At 47.4% G+C, this 16,005-nt stretch overlaps 1 protein-coding gene across 3 annotated transcripts in view; it reads right to left on the bottom strand.

The window, feature by feature from the left end:
* The window catches only part of GRIA3 (glutamate ionotropic receptor AMPA type subunit 3), a 450,644-nt gene that overhangs the window by 84,572 nt on the left and 350,067 nt on the right, over positions 1-16,005 (bottom strand). For all 3 annotated transcript variants that reach the window (XR_012247463.1, XM_073641082.1, XM_073641083.1), the window contains exon 8: positions 8,405-8,509. Coding sequence is in view for 2 of the 3 variants with exons in the window: in XM_073641082.1 (XP_073497183.1) it covers positions 8,405-8,509 (105 nt within the window). In the remaining variant the exon portion in view is untranslated. The remainder of the gene's footprint in view (positions 1-8,404; positions 8,510-16,005) is intronic.

Genomic DNA, 16,005 nt, shown 5'->3' with positions numbered 1-16,005 from the left:
TCACCGCTCCAGGCGGCCTCGTCCTGCTCTGCTCTTGCTCACCGCTCCAGGTGGCCTTGTCCTGCTCTACTCTTGCTCACCGCTCCAGGCGGCCTTGTCCTGCTCTACTCTTGCTCGCCGCTCCAGGCGGCCTCGTCCTGCTCTACTCTTGCTCGCCGCTCCAGGCGGCCTCGTCCTGCTCTACTCTTGCTCGCCACTCCAGGCGGCCTCGTCCTGCTCTGCTCTTGCTCGCCGCTCCAGGCGGCCTCGTCCTGCTCTGCTCTTGCTCACAGCTCCAGACGGCCTCGTCCTGCTCTACTCTTGCTCACCGCTCCAGGCGGCCTCGTCCTGCTCTGCTCTTGCTCACCGCTCCAGGCGGCCTCGTCCTGCTCTGCTCTTGCTCACCGCTCCAGGCGGCCTTGTCCTGCTCTGCTCTCGCTCACCGCTCCAGGCAGCCTCGTCCTGCTCTGCTCTTGCTCACCGCTCCAGGCGGCCTCGTCCTGCTCTACTCTCGCTCACCGCTCTAGGCGGTCTCGTCTTGCCCTGCTCTCGCTCACCACTCTGGGCGGCCTTACTCTGCTGTGTTTGTCCGCCACATCTGTGGTTCTGTTCCTGAGTCCCAGTGTGTACTGGGTCCTATCCCGCCTGTGTTCCTACCTGCTAGTGCCTCCCTGTCTGCATTCTAGCCGTGCTTGCCTGTACCCTCCTGCCTGCATACCTGCCTGCCTGCATACCAGTCGTGCCTGCCTATACCCATCAGTCTGTGTGCCAGCCTAACCTGTCTGTTCCTGTATTCCCCTGTGTGGGTCAACAGCCGTGTCCGGGGTCTGTCCTGGAGTAGCACCTGGTCCCTCTGCTCGGTTTCTCCTTGGTGCACTGGCGTCGTATGCCGTCGTGCGACCCTGGTCGGATTGGGTGAATACCTAGTTACGCCCCTCCAGGCATTCACTCTCCGGCACGGTCCAGTGGAATCACACGCACACGCCGCTCAGCCCGGGCGTGTGCATTACAGCATGCTCAGGCCATGGTTCCCGTTGAGCCCCACGGCCTTCGCTCTCTGAGACGTTTTCCAGCGAATACGTGCATTAAAAATAAATAAATCATTTTTTTTTTCTCTAGCTAAGTTCCAGGCGAATTACGCACCCGTCCAGATGGATCTATCAGCTCTCGTTCCTGCGGATCCGCCACGTTACTATGGGGATCCAAGACAGAGTCGTGCATTTGTGGAGCAATGCATGCTACACTTCAAGTTCTACCCTCTATGTTTTCCCACAGATCGGGTCAAGGTGGGATTCATGATGTCTTACCTAGCGGGTGATGCCTTGAATTGGATCATCCCCCTATGGGACGCACAGGATCCTATCGTCCTGGACATAATGGCCTTCCTGGTGGCCTTTCTAATGGTCTTGGATGATCCTAACCCGGAGGCTCCTGCTGAAGCTTCACTTCCCAATATCCCGGAGCAGCCCCAATGGGTAATGTGTGTGGGTAGCGCAATAGTCCTCCAGCCCAATGAGACTACTGCCCACCCAGAATCCTCACAGGGTGACTACGCTCTCCGGAATACTTCTCCCAACCTCAAGAGGCAGTCCAGACGTGCTAGACGTAGAGGCAAGCCGTCACGCCAGGGTCTGTCCTCCCTGAGACCTCCTGACCCCAACCTTGAAGTCCCTACTGAAGCTTCATCTCCCTGTATCCCGGAGAAGCCCCAACGGGTAATGTGCGTGGGTAGTGCACCAGTTCTCCTGCCCGAAGAGACTGCTGCCCACCCAGAATCCACACCGGAGGACCCCCTGTTGCCTCCTGAATCCCCCGGGATACCGCTTGATGACAATTGGAGAGAGACTTCCCTATACTCTGCACCTGATACCTTGCCCGCTTCGTCCAGTGAGTCCGACCTAGTGTTCTCCGAAGCAGAGGTTACCCCCGAGTCTCTACACCCCTCCGATCAGGCGGGGGATCTCCAGTTGTCTCCTGAACCCTTCGGGGTGCTACCTGGTAGCGAATGGACAGAGACTTTCCTATACTCGGTACCTGATACCTCGGCTGCTTCATCCAGTGAGTCCGACCTAGTGTACTCCGAAGCAGAGGTTACCCATGAGTCTCTTCACCCCTCTGACCTGGCGGAGGACCTCCAGCTGTCTCCTGAGCCCTTCGGGGTGCTACCTGGTAGCGAAAGGACAGAGACTCTCCTATACTCTGTACCTGATACCTTGCCCGCTTCGTCCAGTGAGTCCGACCTAGTGTTCTCCGAAGCAGAGGTTACCCCCGAGTCTCTACACCCCTCCGATCAGGCGGGGGATCTCCAGTTGTCTCCTGAACCCTTCGGGGTGCTACCTGGTAGCGAATGGACAGAGACTTTCCTATACTCGGTACCTGATACCTCGGCTGCTTCATCCAGTGAGTCCGACCTAGTGTACTCCGAAGCAGAGGTTACCCATGAGTCTCTTCACCCCTCTGACCTGGCGGAGGACCTCCAGCTGTCTCCTGAGCCCTTCGGGGTGCTACCTGGTAGCGAAAGGACAGAGACTCTCCTATACTCTGTACCTGATACCTTGCTCGCTTCGTCCAGTGAGTCCAACCTAGTGTACTCCGAAGCAGAGGTTACTCCTGAGTCTCTACACCCCTCCGACCAGGCGGAGGACCTCCAGTTGTCTCCACAACCCTTCGGGGTGCCACCTGGTGGTGAATGGACAGACTTTCCTATATCCTGGATTTGATACCTCGCTTGCTTTGTCCAGTGAGTCTGACCTAGTGTACTCTGAAGCAGAGGTTACCCATGAGTCTCTACACCCCTCCGACCAGGCGGAGGACCTCCAGTTGTCTCCAGAACCCTTCGGGGTGCCACCTGGTGGTGAATTGACAGAGACTTTCCTATACTCGGCACCCGATACCTCGCCTGCTTCGTCCAGTGAGTCCGACCTAGTGTACTCTGAAGCAGATGTTTTCTCCGAGCCTCTGCACTCTTCTGACTCGGCGGATGACCTCCAGTTGTTTCCTGAATCCTCCGGGGTACCACCAGATAACAAAGAGACAGTGACTTTTCCTCATCCTGTACCTGATAACCCGTCTATTTCTTCCTGTGAGCTTGACAAGATGTACCTCGAAGCAGAGATTACCCCCAAGTCTCTGCTCCCCTCCAACCCGGTGGAGGGCTTCCAGTTGTCTCCTGTACCCTCTGGGGTGCCACCTGAAAGTATGTGGAGAGAGACTTCCTTGTGTGCTGCTCCTGGTACTCCACCCATTTCATCTGTTGCTAAGGGTGGCTGGATGGGAGGTAGCATCCTAGCTACCCAGAGGAGACCAGTTTTTCTGGTGGACAGTGGAAGTGATCTCCTTGAAGTGAAGAATTGGCCCTCGAATTCCCTGCGGAACATTCTGGCAGGCCTGAAGAAGAGGGGGCGTAAGGGGGGGGGGTACTGTAACATACCTGGAGGCATCCTTGCATAGTGGTCCATCTCCCACTGTGCAAGAGCGCGCACTTGATCTCCAATCCAGAATGTCTCTCTGGCTTCCCTCCATGCTGTCTGTTTGCTTCTGTGTGCTGCTGCTTAAGGGCGGCGCCCGATCACTTCCTGCTTTTTGTACCTGCTGCAGGCACACCCCTTGTGCGTCCTCAGCCTATTGCTGTCTGTCACCTGGTATTTAAACCAGCTGCTCCAATTAACCCATGCCTGAGCATTGTGTTTCATTCAGTGTGGTCTTGCACTCTGAATGTGCCAGGTCCCCTTCTGTGTTCTCTTGTCTGCCTATCCTGGAGGCTGTATTTCCAGGCCTGTCTGAACACGCTCCTTGCCTGTTCGTTTCGCCTTCTAGGGGCTGCATTCCTAGACCCGCTCCTGTATCTTGCTACTGTGTCTGTTCTTGTCTGTATACTCTTCTAGCCTGTTTTCCCGTGTTTCTCTATGTCCGTACCTTTCCTTTTTCTGCAGAGTCTGAACTCGTACCTAACTCCTGCTCGTTGTCGCTGTACTCCCGTTTGTGAGTTTGTGGTCCACTCGCTACTTCACTGCAAGTACCCTGTGGGTATCTGGTTCTGCCTTTCCCTTCCTGTCTGTTCCGTGCGAACAGAGCCCTGTCCCCCCTGCTCTGCCTTTGCTCACGGCTCCGGCGGTTCTAGCCTGCTCTGCCTTTGCTCACCGCTCCGGCGGTTCTAGCCTGCTCTGCCTTTTCTCACCGCTCCGGCGGTTCTAGCCTGCTCTGCCTTTGCTCACCGCTCCGGCGGTTCTAGCCTGCTCTGCCTTTGCTCACCGCTCTGGCGGTTCTAGCCTGCTCTGCCTTTGCTCACCGCTCCGGCGGTTCTAGCCTGCTCTGCCTTTGCTCACCACTCCGGCGGTTCTAGCCTGCTCTGCCTTTGCTCACCGCTCCGGCGGTTCTAGCCTGCTCTGCCTTTGCTCACCGCTCTGGCGGTTCTAGCCTGCTCTGCCTTTGCTCACCGCTCCGGCGGTTCTAGCCTGCTCTGCCTTTGCTCACCGCTCCAGGCGGCCTAGTCCTGCTCTACCCTTGCTCACCGCTCCAGGCGGCCTCGTCCTGCTCTGCTCTTGCTCACCGCTCCAGGTGGCCTTGTCCTGCTCTACTCTTGCTCACCGCTCCAGGCGGCCTTGTCCTGCTCTACTCTTGCTCGCCGCTCCAGGCGGCCTCGTCCTGCTCTACTCTTGCTCGCCGCTCCAGGCGGCCTCGTCCTGCTCTACTCTTGCTCGCCGCTCCAGGCGGCCTCGTCCTGCTCTACCCTTGCTCGCCACTCCAGGCGGCTTCGTCCTGCTCTGCTCTTTCTCGCCGCTCCAGGCGGCCTCGTCCTGCTCTACTCTTGCTCGCCGCTCCAGGCGGCCTCGTCCTGCTCTACTCTTGCTCGCCACTCCAGGTGGCCTCGTCCTGCTCTACCCTTGTTTTCCACTCCAGGCGGCCTCGTCCTGCTCTGCTCTTGCTCGCCGCTCCAGGCGGCCTCGTCCTGCTCTGCTCTTGCTCGCCGCTCCAGGCGGCCTCGTCCTGCTCTGCTCTCGCTCACCGCTCCAGGCGGCCTCGTCCTGCTCTACCCTTGTTTGCCACTCCAGGCGGCCTTGTCCTGCTCTGCTCTTGCTCACCGCTCCAGGCGGCCTCGTCCTGCTCTGCTCTCGCTCACCGCTCCAGGCGGCCTTGTCCTGCTCTGCTCTCGCTCACCGCTCCAGACGGCCTCGTCCTGCTCTGCTCTCGCTCACCGCTCCAGGCGGCCTCGTCCTGCTCTACTCTCGCTCACCGCTCTAGGCGGTCTCGTCTTGCCCTGCTCTCGCTCACCACTCTGGGCGGCCTTATTCTGCTGTGTTTGTCCGCCACATCTGTGGTTCTGTTCCTGAGTCCCAGTGTGTACTGGGTCCTATCCCATCTGTGTTCCTACCTGCTAGTGCCTCCCTGTCTGTATTCTAGCCGTGCTTGCCTGTACCCTCCTGCCTGCATACCCGCCTGCTTGCATACCAGTCGTGCCTCCCTATACCCACCAGTCTGTGTGCCAGCCTAACCTGTCTGTTCCTGTATTCCCCTGTGTGGGTCAACAGCCGTGTCCGATGTCTGTCCTGGAGTAGCACCTGGTCCCTCTGCTCGGTTCTTCCTTGGTGCACTGCCGTCGTATGCCGTCGTGCGACCCTGGTCGGATCGGGTGAATACCTAGTTACGCCCCTCCAGGCATTCACTCTCCGGCAAGGTCCAGTGGAATCACACGCACACGCCGCTCAGCCCGGGCGTGTGCATTACACCTTGCATTCACTGCATAAGCAAACACAATGGGAAACCACTTCGTAATAATGGGAACACTGTTTTCAGGAGGCCATCCTCTAAGTCTCTTCAAAGGTGTATTGGGGTGCGTCCAAATTTTCAAAGGGGTATTGGGGTGCGTCCAAATTTTGGGGAGTCCTGACACTCACTGCATAAGCAATAACAGTATAGGAGACCGACTCTTTAGTAATGGGAGCAACAAAGCCTGGCCAGCTGATGACTCTCTAAGAATAGTGAGGGCCGACTGCTGGCCCTTTAAGAATAGTAAAGGCCGCCTGATGGCCCTATAAAAATAGGCTTTGTGACTTTCAGAGTCCCTCCTTCAATAAATGAAACAGGATGTGTCTGATCATGTCTCACACACCACATGGCCAGATAAGATTGTAAAATGTTAAAATAACATTTCCCAGTGAATGCATTTGTCACGGTTGAAAGCAATGCAAAAGTGCAAAAACGCATCAAAAACGCTATGTGTGAACATAGCCCAAGGTGTGGAGGAGTATTTTTGGTTTTGGTTATTTATTTTGCCTGATATACAAGTAATTACCCTGGAAAGGATGTTCCTTAACAAACTTCCCAGGAAAATCCATTTTAGTTTCGTTTTTGTATGTTTTATTGTGAGTCCGTAAAAGTGGCGTAATACTCTGACAACGTTGTTGACAGCAGTGACCTGGGAGTCAGAAATGCTACCAAGGGTCTTCCCCATGCTGTTCCCATGCCATTTGAGAACTGTTCTCATTGATTTGGGCAATTTTTAGACCCTATTCAGACAGCCGGGGGGGGGAGCCGCCTGAAAAATTCTAGAGTTTCCCATAGACTTACATTGGGCTCGTTGCTCGTGTCGAGCACTCGAATATTCCAATGTGCTCGACCCGAGCAACGAGCACCCGAGCATTTTAGTGCTCGCCCATCACTACTGTTGATATATCTATTCTACCACCGAACACCACAGTTCACCCGGAGTGCTGACCATAACCATTCTACTACTCCTTGTATACGTGTAGGATTATATCAGATTATTAAATAAACTTATTTTAAACTTGGCAAGCAAGTCAGAATAATGGGGTTATGAAGAAATAAAGTAAAGCATAGATTCTGTCATCTGAAGCAGATTACTCCTAGTTTTAATAACCGGATTGCATATGTAGCAAACACTGCAAAGTTCATAATGAGAATAATAATAATAATAATAATAATAATAACAGCAACAACTTTGTCTTTGAAAAGTTTTTGCTTGATAAAAAATATATATTTTTTAAAGCTCAGTCTACAAGTTTCTCGACTACTGCTAAGTTTCCAAGTTCATGAAGCTGTGAAGAACAATAGATGCTGAACAGCACTACAGCACTAAAGCTATTTTATTGTCATTTTTTTTATCTGAAACTGTTTTATTCAAGTTAATATTCAGCTTATATTGTTATTCTTGGTGTGCAATAATGTGACGTATGAAAACTTCTTTGTATTAGTTCTCATATGTAACAACATCTCTTCCACCAACTACCTGCATTTTTCTTCTCACAATATAGCTAATTGTCTCTTCAGAGAGGAAGAGAACTAGAACTCTAGTACCACTAGGAAGTAGCAATCCTAAAAGTCAATATCAACTCTCTAACGAGCCTTGTCACATGACATAGGATAAAAGCCAGGACCAGAATCTCAATTTGCAGACACTGTGTTTCGGGGCCCTGCCCCTCATCAGTGCAAAGTGTGAGATCTGGTTTGGCTGTGTGACCGGGATCCAAGGGGTAATGCTGCTCCTTGCGGAAAGAGTGACATGTCAAGCCTGATATGCCAAGGTGAGAAGATTTTGAAGCGTCAATGCTCCTCTGGGAAATATGCAAATTGTCCCTTTAGAGAGGAAGAGGACTAGAACTCTAGTGTCACCTAGAGGAAGTAGCAGTTCTAAAAGTCAAGAGAAAATTTGCATATTTCCCAGAGGAGCATTGCGGCTTAAAAGTCTCCTCACCTTGGCATGTTAGGCTTGACATGTCACTCTCCGCAAGGAGAAACGTTACCCTTTGGATCGCAATATTGATATAATGTTATTTTAGAATGAAAGGTGCTATCCCACAAAAACCTATTCTGTGGATGATATATATATATATATATATATATATATATATATATATATATATCTTTAGCATGCAAACACCCCTTTAGATAATCACCACCATGACCACCCCAGGGATAAATCCATCTCTCTGAACCTGGTTTCTCCCTAGCGGTGAGCTGTTATCAAAAAACAAAAATGTTTTCCGCCATACATTTCTCATGGAACAGCATTTGTAGCTGATACATTTTCTTCCATAAAAGCCATTCAAATTGATGACAGGCCATGAAAATCCAGTTTCACACATTCATAAAACATGGACAGTGCTTGCTTGGAACTCCTGCCTAAAATAACTGCTACATATATACTCAAGAAGCAGTTGGCTCAGGTGGGCACACCCAACGGTCAGACAGGTCTTCCATTCCATGGATGGTCTGTGTTTTACATAGATGTGTGAAAGTAGCCTAATACAAAGATGGGCTGATCCACAACACTTGGATCAGCAGATGCCATAGCTAGAAGAGGGTCTCCAGAGTAAGTGACCTCCTTTATGAAGGACAAAAGGAAAATGCTTCTCCTTGTGAGACAGCCCCTTTAAATCAACTATTCATAAATGGTAAAGAGTTTTACCTTTCGGGGTTTCGTAGCTGTCATCTCATATACATCAATAGTGTAGTTAGTTCTTCTTCCATATGTATCAAATTGGATATTTCCAGTCATCCCTTGAACTTGCACCTAAAACAATTCATAAACATATGTGATAAAACAGCTCTATATAGTGAACAAATATGTGTACATATATATTACCAAGGATATATTTTTATATATTTTATACTTTTTTTTAATGTATAAAGACTGTATTAAAGCCTAATCCTTCGTGCACTTGGACTCTTGGGCTGTGTTTTCAAGGTCTATTAGGCTTGACAATATTTCATAATAGCATCCTATATTTGCTTTATGATACATTAATTGTTTATATGATTATATACTACAAGGTGAAGCATAGATAATCAGTCAAGCGTGAAATTAAAGTGAGTCCCTGGGCTGCTTGCTTTTGCAGACCAGAATGCAAATCATCACACTGTTGACTTTTCAATGTGTCTTAATACTGTATCCTTCAATATGTCACAACATGGTATATATTTCCACAGAATCCTGTCATATTGCTTGCAAAATACATGCCTGTAGCTGAGAATTGTATGCCAAGCGATGAAAAATAACATCTTCCTACAATATGGATTTTACTTCCTCGATACTGGTTACAGCAATATGATTTTTTTCTAAAATTAATCAAGGCTGTAAGTAACAGTCAATCTAATGTGATGACCCTATTTTAAATGAAGAAATAAAGAGGACATTTTATTTTAGATGATGATAAATTTACTGTTAATTGTTTAGGAACTAAAAAGCAAACGACTGCATCTAAGCTACTTATTAATACATACAAAGTGTTTTCTACTCAACGCAATACATATTTAAAGGGAACCTGTCAGAAACATTTACCACTCCAACCCATTAATATGAATGTGTAGAACTTTGAAGTTCCTTCATGACCCCAAAGCACTTCTCCAGTAGAGAGAAATGGCATTTTGAAGTTATGCCTGTAGGTGCTTTGGGGCGTGATGATGCACTTACAGCTTCTCAGCCACACACTGTATTCCATAGATAGCAGCACCACCACCTGGCTAATCAACAGGACAGTGGCCATATCCAAAGAAAACAACTGGTCAATCAGCCAGGGGAGGGTTCTGCTAGGCAAGGCATATGCATGAGGCTGAGAAGCTGTAAGTGCATCATCACGCCCATGCACTTTCAGTCATAACTTCAAATCGCGATTTCTCTCTTATGGAGATGTGCTTTGGGCTAACAAAGGGATCGACTAGCTAATCTTTTAAAGGGCTACACAGTCATATAAATGATTTGTGGTGGGGGGATAAAGTTTTTCACAGATTCCCTTTCAGTCCACATTGGTTATGTCAGCCATTTAAAAGTGTTATTTGATCTTAAACTGCAGGTCTACAGTCACTCTATGTGACGGAAAACTTGAGAATCCTCACATCACACGCATAACATGCTGTGAGGATTCTCCGATGCTGGTGCCAGGGGTGATGTGACTACAAGTATGTGATATGCATACTCCTAACCACATTCCAACTAGACTGTTTCTGGCCTCACTCAATCGCAATACACTTGCACTGAGCGAGGCTACGCCCATCTAGTCGGAATGTGCCCGGGAGTATGCATATTGGAGAATCCTCACAGTGTGCTGTGTGCGCAATGTGGCGATTCAGAAGTCTACAGTCATATAAAGAGACTGCAGATTTGTAGTTTAAGATCGGACAACCATTTTAACCTGGCCATATATTTTTAATGATATCTGGTAAGGTCGAAAGATCTTTTTGGAAATGTTCCGAGAAGGTTGTATCACATAAGAGATCTTACATGGACAAGCACTTATCTGACAAGATTTTCTTTAAAAAGTTTGCTTGCTGTGTTTGGCCATTTCAATAGATGAAAAGCAGCTTTGATTAATAATGATTGGGGTGCTAAAGAAGGATAACCCCTGAGAGTTGTAATCACTGCCACAGCCAGTGCAGGCGACACATCTGACATCATGATCAGGACAGTCCAGGGTTTTATATTTCTGTGGAACCTAAATCCCTGCTTTTATAAAGGGCAAGCAATCTGTCACCAACAATTGCTGTACATTAGAACATCAACATGATACCACGGATGGGGAGTTTCCATGCTCATACTTACTGAAAAACATTATTAGCTGAAATTATTAGCTGGTGGAGCACTGGTGATGTTAACCAGACAAGAACTGACTTTATTTGTTAAATGCATTTATTTATCTGGATTTTGTCTATAGTAGAAAAATCTCTTTAAAGGGAACCTGTAACATCGGATTCACACATCTGTGTTTCATGATCCAGACTGGCTGCAGGTCTCCTGATCTGGACTCAGTCCAAGCCTCATTGGCATAAATGAGACTGACAATTTTGGGTCAGGAGACCTGCGGCTGGTCCAGCCATCACAACGTGAGTGTGAATTGTGAAACTAGTCTAACATTAAATTACTAGAGGCGGCAACGGAGCCTAGTGATCAGTTTCATAAAGTGCAGATCATTCCAATGGAAACATCTAGAGTTCATTCAGACTACCTTTTTTTCGCACAAGTGTTATACCTGCTTTTGGCTGTGTGCCCACGATGCGTTTTTTAAGCATTTCCGCAGCGGCAAAAACGCTGCAGAAACGCTTAAAAAATGCATGGTAGAAGGCCTGCCATGTTCCCCAATGATAATCTGCATGTGCTGTGCACATGCTGCGGAAATTTCCGCTACGGGTTATCATTGCGGAAAAAAAAGCAGCACAACCAATTATTTTGCGGAAGCGCAGCGTTTTCGCCGCCATTGACTTGCATTGAATCGCTTGGATTCTGCATCACTGAATCTGTAGATGCGGAATCCAAGCGATTCAATGTGCGGATGGTACCCGGGTGTGGAGGACAGGAGACTCTCCTCCGGACCAGGGTACCATAGAACCTGTGAAAAAAAGAATAAAATAAAAACTAAATATTATACTCACCTTCTGATGGCCACCGGTCTCCTTCTCTTCGCTTGCCGGCAGCTTGCGGTGGACTGAACGACCTGCGCTGACGTCATTTAGTCATGTGATGCCAGGTCCTTCAGTGTAGTGTACCGCGAGCTGCAGGCAAGCCAGGATGGAGCGAAGCAAGACTCCGGGGGCCATCGGAAGGTAAGTATATATTTATTTGTTATTTTTTACCATTCTTTTGGTCACACTATATAAATCTATGCCGGTTGCATGGATTTATATAGTGTGACCAAGTTGTCAAGCACTTTCCAAGTGATGCTAAAATCGCTTGAAAAGCGCTTGTCAACCCGCATGTGGAAATGCAAGTGAAGAACACTTCACATCCGCATGTCCCTGGCAGGAAAAACGCATGTACAATCCGCATGTACAATCCGCATGTGTTTTTTCTGCCAGGGAGATGCAGAAATGCTCAGGAAAAAATCCGGAGCATTTCTGCATCGTGGGCACTTAGCCTTTCACAGATAACACTCATACCTATAATAGTAAATGAGAACATTCACATGTCCATGATTTTTCGTGGACGGAGCAGTGCAATATTGATCCAAGTGTAAGATCAAAATTGACAATGCAAGTCTATGGATCGGTGAAAAAAATCGGAGAGCACTTGGATGTCATCCACGTCCATTTATCATGGAAAAGATAGAGAAACTTTTATTTTTGCTTTCTCGTCCGAGAGAAACATATGAAACTGGGACCAAATTTTGATGGCAAAAACACCGACCAAACTCCGATAAAACTCCGATAAAACTCAGTTGAAACTCTGACCAATTTCTTCGTACAGGGAAGTCACTGACATCTGAATGAGCCCTTACACATATGGAGTAACACCTCTTTGAGACAAGTAACCAAAATTGTATTAAAAAGTGGTATTCTAGGTTGGTTTTCTTAGAAAAGATGGTCACTGTGCAAAATATATAGTGCAAAAGATATCTGTTGGAGAAAGTCTGGATAATAAGAGGTGGTCTTTAAGAGAGGTTTCACTGTAATATACATGTGTTGGATGAGGATATGCTGAATACTGCAGAGTAATGCTTTAGAATCTGTCGTGGAAGCATGGCTTTCTACTCAGCTGGACAAAACCAAGAACATGTCTCTTCCCATAAGGATCAGTTTGTGCCGTGAAACTGAAAACACAAGACTTGCAGATTGGAGGTCATCATGCTTCACGAATCCTTTTACAATCTGTTATCTTTTTATTTACTTTGCCTCTTCAAAAACAAAGCCAAATAAAACTTGCAGACATAAGCTGCACATCACGCTAGATTGCCCGCTTTTATAATCAGCCCTCGTTTTATGCGCATATAAATACATCAGAATAATTACTTCTAATTAGTCAAGGAATCATTGCCGCAACCTTTGTCATGGCAGATGTTGAGGAACTACGTCTCCCATGTTCCTCATAACTCTGTAACATCCAGACACTATCTACCCAACTGTACAACTGGAACGGGGATTTTTCTATAATTGTCTGTTCTTCAGTGGGTTTTATTTACATGATAAATCACAGCATTCACAGTATAAAGAAATCTACGCCTAACAATTCACCATAACAGACATGCCATACTATGATCTGAAACATAAATACTTCTACCAATTTATCATATGAAATGTTTTCTGAAAGCCAGAAAAGTAAAGTAATCTTTTTCACCAACTTTATGGCATTGTCACCCCAGGAAACGACGTATAATTTAAATCTGTTTTTATTTTATACATAAAGTATATTTTTTTTACATTTCTGGTGCTGGTTGTATCTATTTTTAAAGAGAATCTGTCATTAGGTTTTTGCCACCTAATCTCAGAGCAGCGAAATATAGGGACAGAGACCCTGATTACAGCGATGTGTCACTTACTGGGTTGCTTGCCGTAGTTTTGATAAAATCACAGTTTTATCAGAGGGAAATGATCACTGGGGGACTAGTAAACCATGTCGTCCTCCAAATTCATGAGCGCTGTATAACCCTGCCCCCACAACTGATTGGCAGCTTTCTGCCTATGCACAGTATAAATAGAAAGCTTCCAATCAGTGATGTGGGCAGGGTTATACAGAGCTCAGCATTCAGAGAACTGCTAAATCTGCAGCATAGAAAAAGCAGCCCAGTGTGATACATCCCTGGAATCAAAGTTTCGCCCCATACATTATTCTGCTTTAAGATGGTGTAGCAAAAATCTAGCGACATATTCCCTTTAAGTGATTATCATTAAAAAAGTTTTGAAATATTACAATTTTCCCTGTAACCACTAAAGCAGACACAAAAGACTGATGAGAATTAGACAGCATGCGCCAAATGTATCCCAGTGGCTCAAGCTGAATGATAAGTTTGTTGCATTTTTTTGGCTGTCTGGCTCTTTTCATGTGTACCAAAATTTTGCCTCAATTTAAAGTGGTTGTCAGGACTTACATATTCATGTCCAATGTGTAGGGTAAGTCATCAAAATAAGATCGGTGACAGTTCAACACTCGGCAGCCCCACAATGTATGGAGCAGAACATCACCGCTCTGTAGATTAATTTGTCACTGCTGAGTTCTGAACTTTATCTTCCATTCACTTGAAAAGGTCATGAATACATAAGTCCGAAACAAACCCTTGTAGCCAGAATTCTGGTAGATATTTAGTACATCTGCAACCCCTTTTCTCTTCTATTTCCTCATATCTAAACACTTTCATTCAAAGAGCCAGAACACAATTCAGATTAACCAGAGCTTTCCAGAACTTGGACTCTAAACACCGCACTTTCAGTAATGATCTTTCCAAGGTATAAATCTCCGTGGATTTTGAGCTCTAAAGTTTGCTGCACCTTCTTTATACTGGGCATAATTGCGTTAGTCTACAGAACTTCACCAATGTTGTCATCAGTTATGTCTCTATGACAAGTATGAGACGAAGGAAGAGATATATAACAACCAGTGCAAATAGATATTGGAACGGTTGCAACCAAAAGAAATATATCTCTCATTTATCTAAATCTTCTTTTTGGAAATAGAAGTTACTGTTCTGATTGGTTGCCATGGGACCAATTTTATTCTAGATTCATTTTGATAAATTTGTCAGCAAATATATTTTTTGCACTGTATAATGTTTTAGCTTGCAAAAAATTGGACTTGTGTTGTACAACTCATTAGAGGTTTCTCCATTGCTTTAAACCTATTATAAAAATATGATTTGAGACTTACATCTAGCTAAAGAACCTCCCAATCTGTTTGTTATACAAGTGTGGCACCCCAGGAGTCCGGTTGCCACATCTGCATTGCCTCCCTCACAGGGGGTGATGCCATGCCTAGAAGCAAGGAGGGGTCCCCTTATCAGGTAACACCAGCATCCAACACATTTCCTGGCTTCAGACCAGAAGGGGGAGCTCTAACCCGGTTTCAGGGGAGCTTTCCCTTTAAATTGGAGCCTGAAGGCGGGGTTTAAAAAAGTCGGTTGGAGTGAGAAAAGTCAGTTGGAGACAGGAGAGCAATGAGGGAGAACCTGGGGAGGGGAGCTGTGACCAAGCTCGTCCCAGAGAAAAGTGCGAGAAACCGGACACCGGAGTCCGTGGTTGTTCAGGTACTGAAGTCCCGGCAGCTAAATCCAGAGGGCAGGAGACTGCAGGTCTCCTGGCCCCACCAAACGCCCGGCGGCTCAGCAGCATACTAGAGCCCGGAGCCGCCATGAAGGAGCGACACCTGAAAAAGGCTCGAGCTGCCTGCCATACGGGCTAGGATTTAACGATCACTCAGGAAAGAGAGCCACAGCATAGCTTTAGGAAGCAGGGCCAAAGAGGACAGCGCAGACGGAAGGCATACAACGCCACCTGGTGAGGTGGATCCCCAAATTACTTCTAGGCCGCCCGGATCTCCATTACTTTCTGTTACCAGTGCCCCGGTCTACACCATCAAACCTCAAGTAAAGGGAGAGGAAACTGCCATTCTTGTGTCATCTGGTCATTATCTGCACCCTCAGTCCTGCACCCCAACATCCACAGCCCCCCTACATAAACCGTACTGGTAGCCCTGGGGCCCCGCTCTAGCAGTGGGGAGCAAATCCATCCCAGCTGCGTAACCAACGGCCCCAGCGATCTCTTTCAGCAGCGGCGGCTACCTATAGCAGCATACCACTGAGCGTCACAAAACTTTTCCCCTAAACAAACTGTCCTTGCTTTTTAATGACCGCCTAGGGCCCCGGACCGGGTCAAGCCCCCGTGACAATCCCAGGGAACCGACCGACCCGGTGGCGAGTACCCCATGTTCCTAGGGGGCGCGTCACAAGACAGTATCCATTACACGCAGATGTGGCTGCTGTATGACTACCAGTCCTTGTCTCGGGGTGGTAGATGGTATAACAAGTATGATCACATTTCTGCTCCATTTAGAAATTCCATCAGATTCAACAAAAAGAATCCAATCCTCTCCGCTCTGCAATTCCCTTCATTGGCTTCCAATTCCCCAATGAATCCAGTTCAAACTACTAACAATGACCTAAAAAGCCATCCTTAATCTATCTCCTCCATATATATCCAAACTTATCTCTCGATATCTTCCCACATATACTCTCTGGTTTTCCCAAGACCTCCTTCTTTCCTAAAATTCGTATGTTCCTCATCAAATCGCCTTCAAGACTACTCCTGAGTATC

The sequence above is a fragment of the Phyllobates terribilis genome, unplaced genomic scaffold (assembly GCF_046119375.1).
Source record: "Phyllobates terribilis strain yellow unplaced genomic scaffold, ASM4611937v1 Scaffold_7__3_contigs__length_470593459, whole genome shotgun sequence".
NCBI classification, from domain to species: Eukaryota; Metazoa; Chordata; class Amphibia; order Anura; family Dendrobatidae; genus Phyllobates; species Phyllobates terribilis.
The sequence above is the reverse complement of the archived record's forward strand: the minus strand, read 5'-3'. Positions and strand labels throughout refer to the sequence as shown.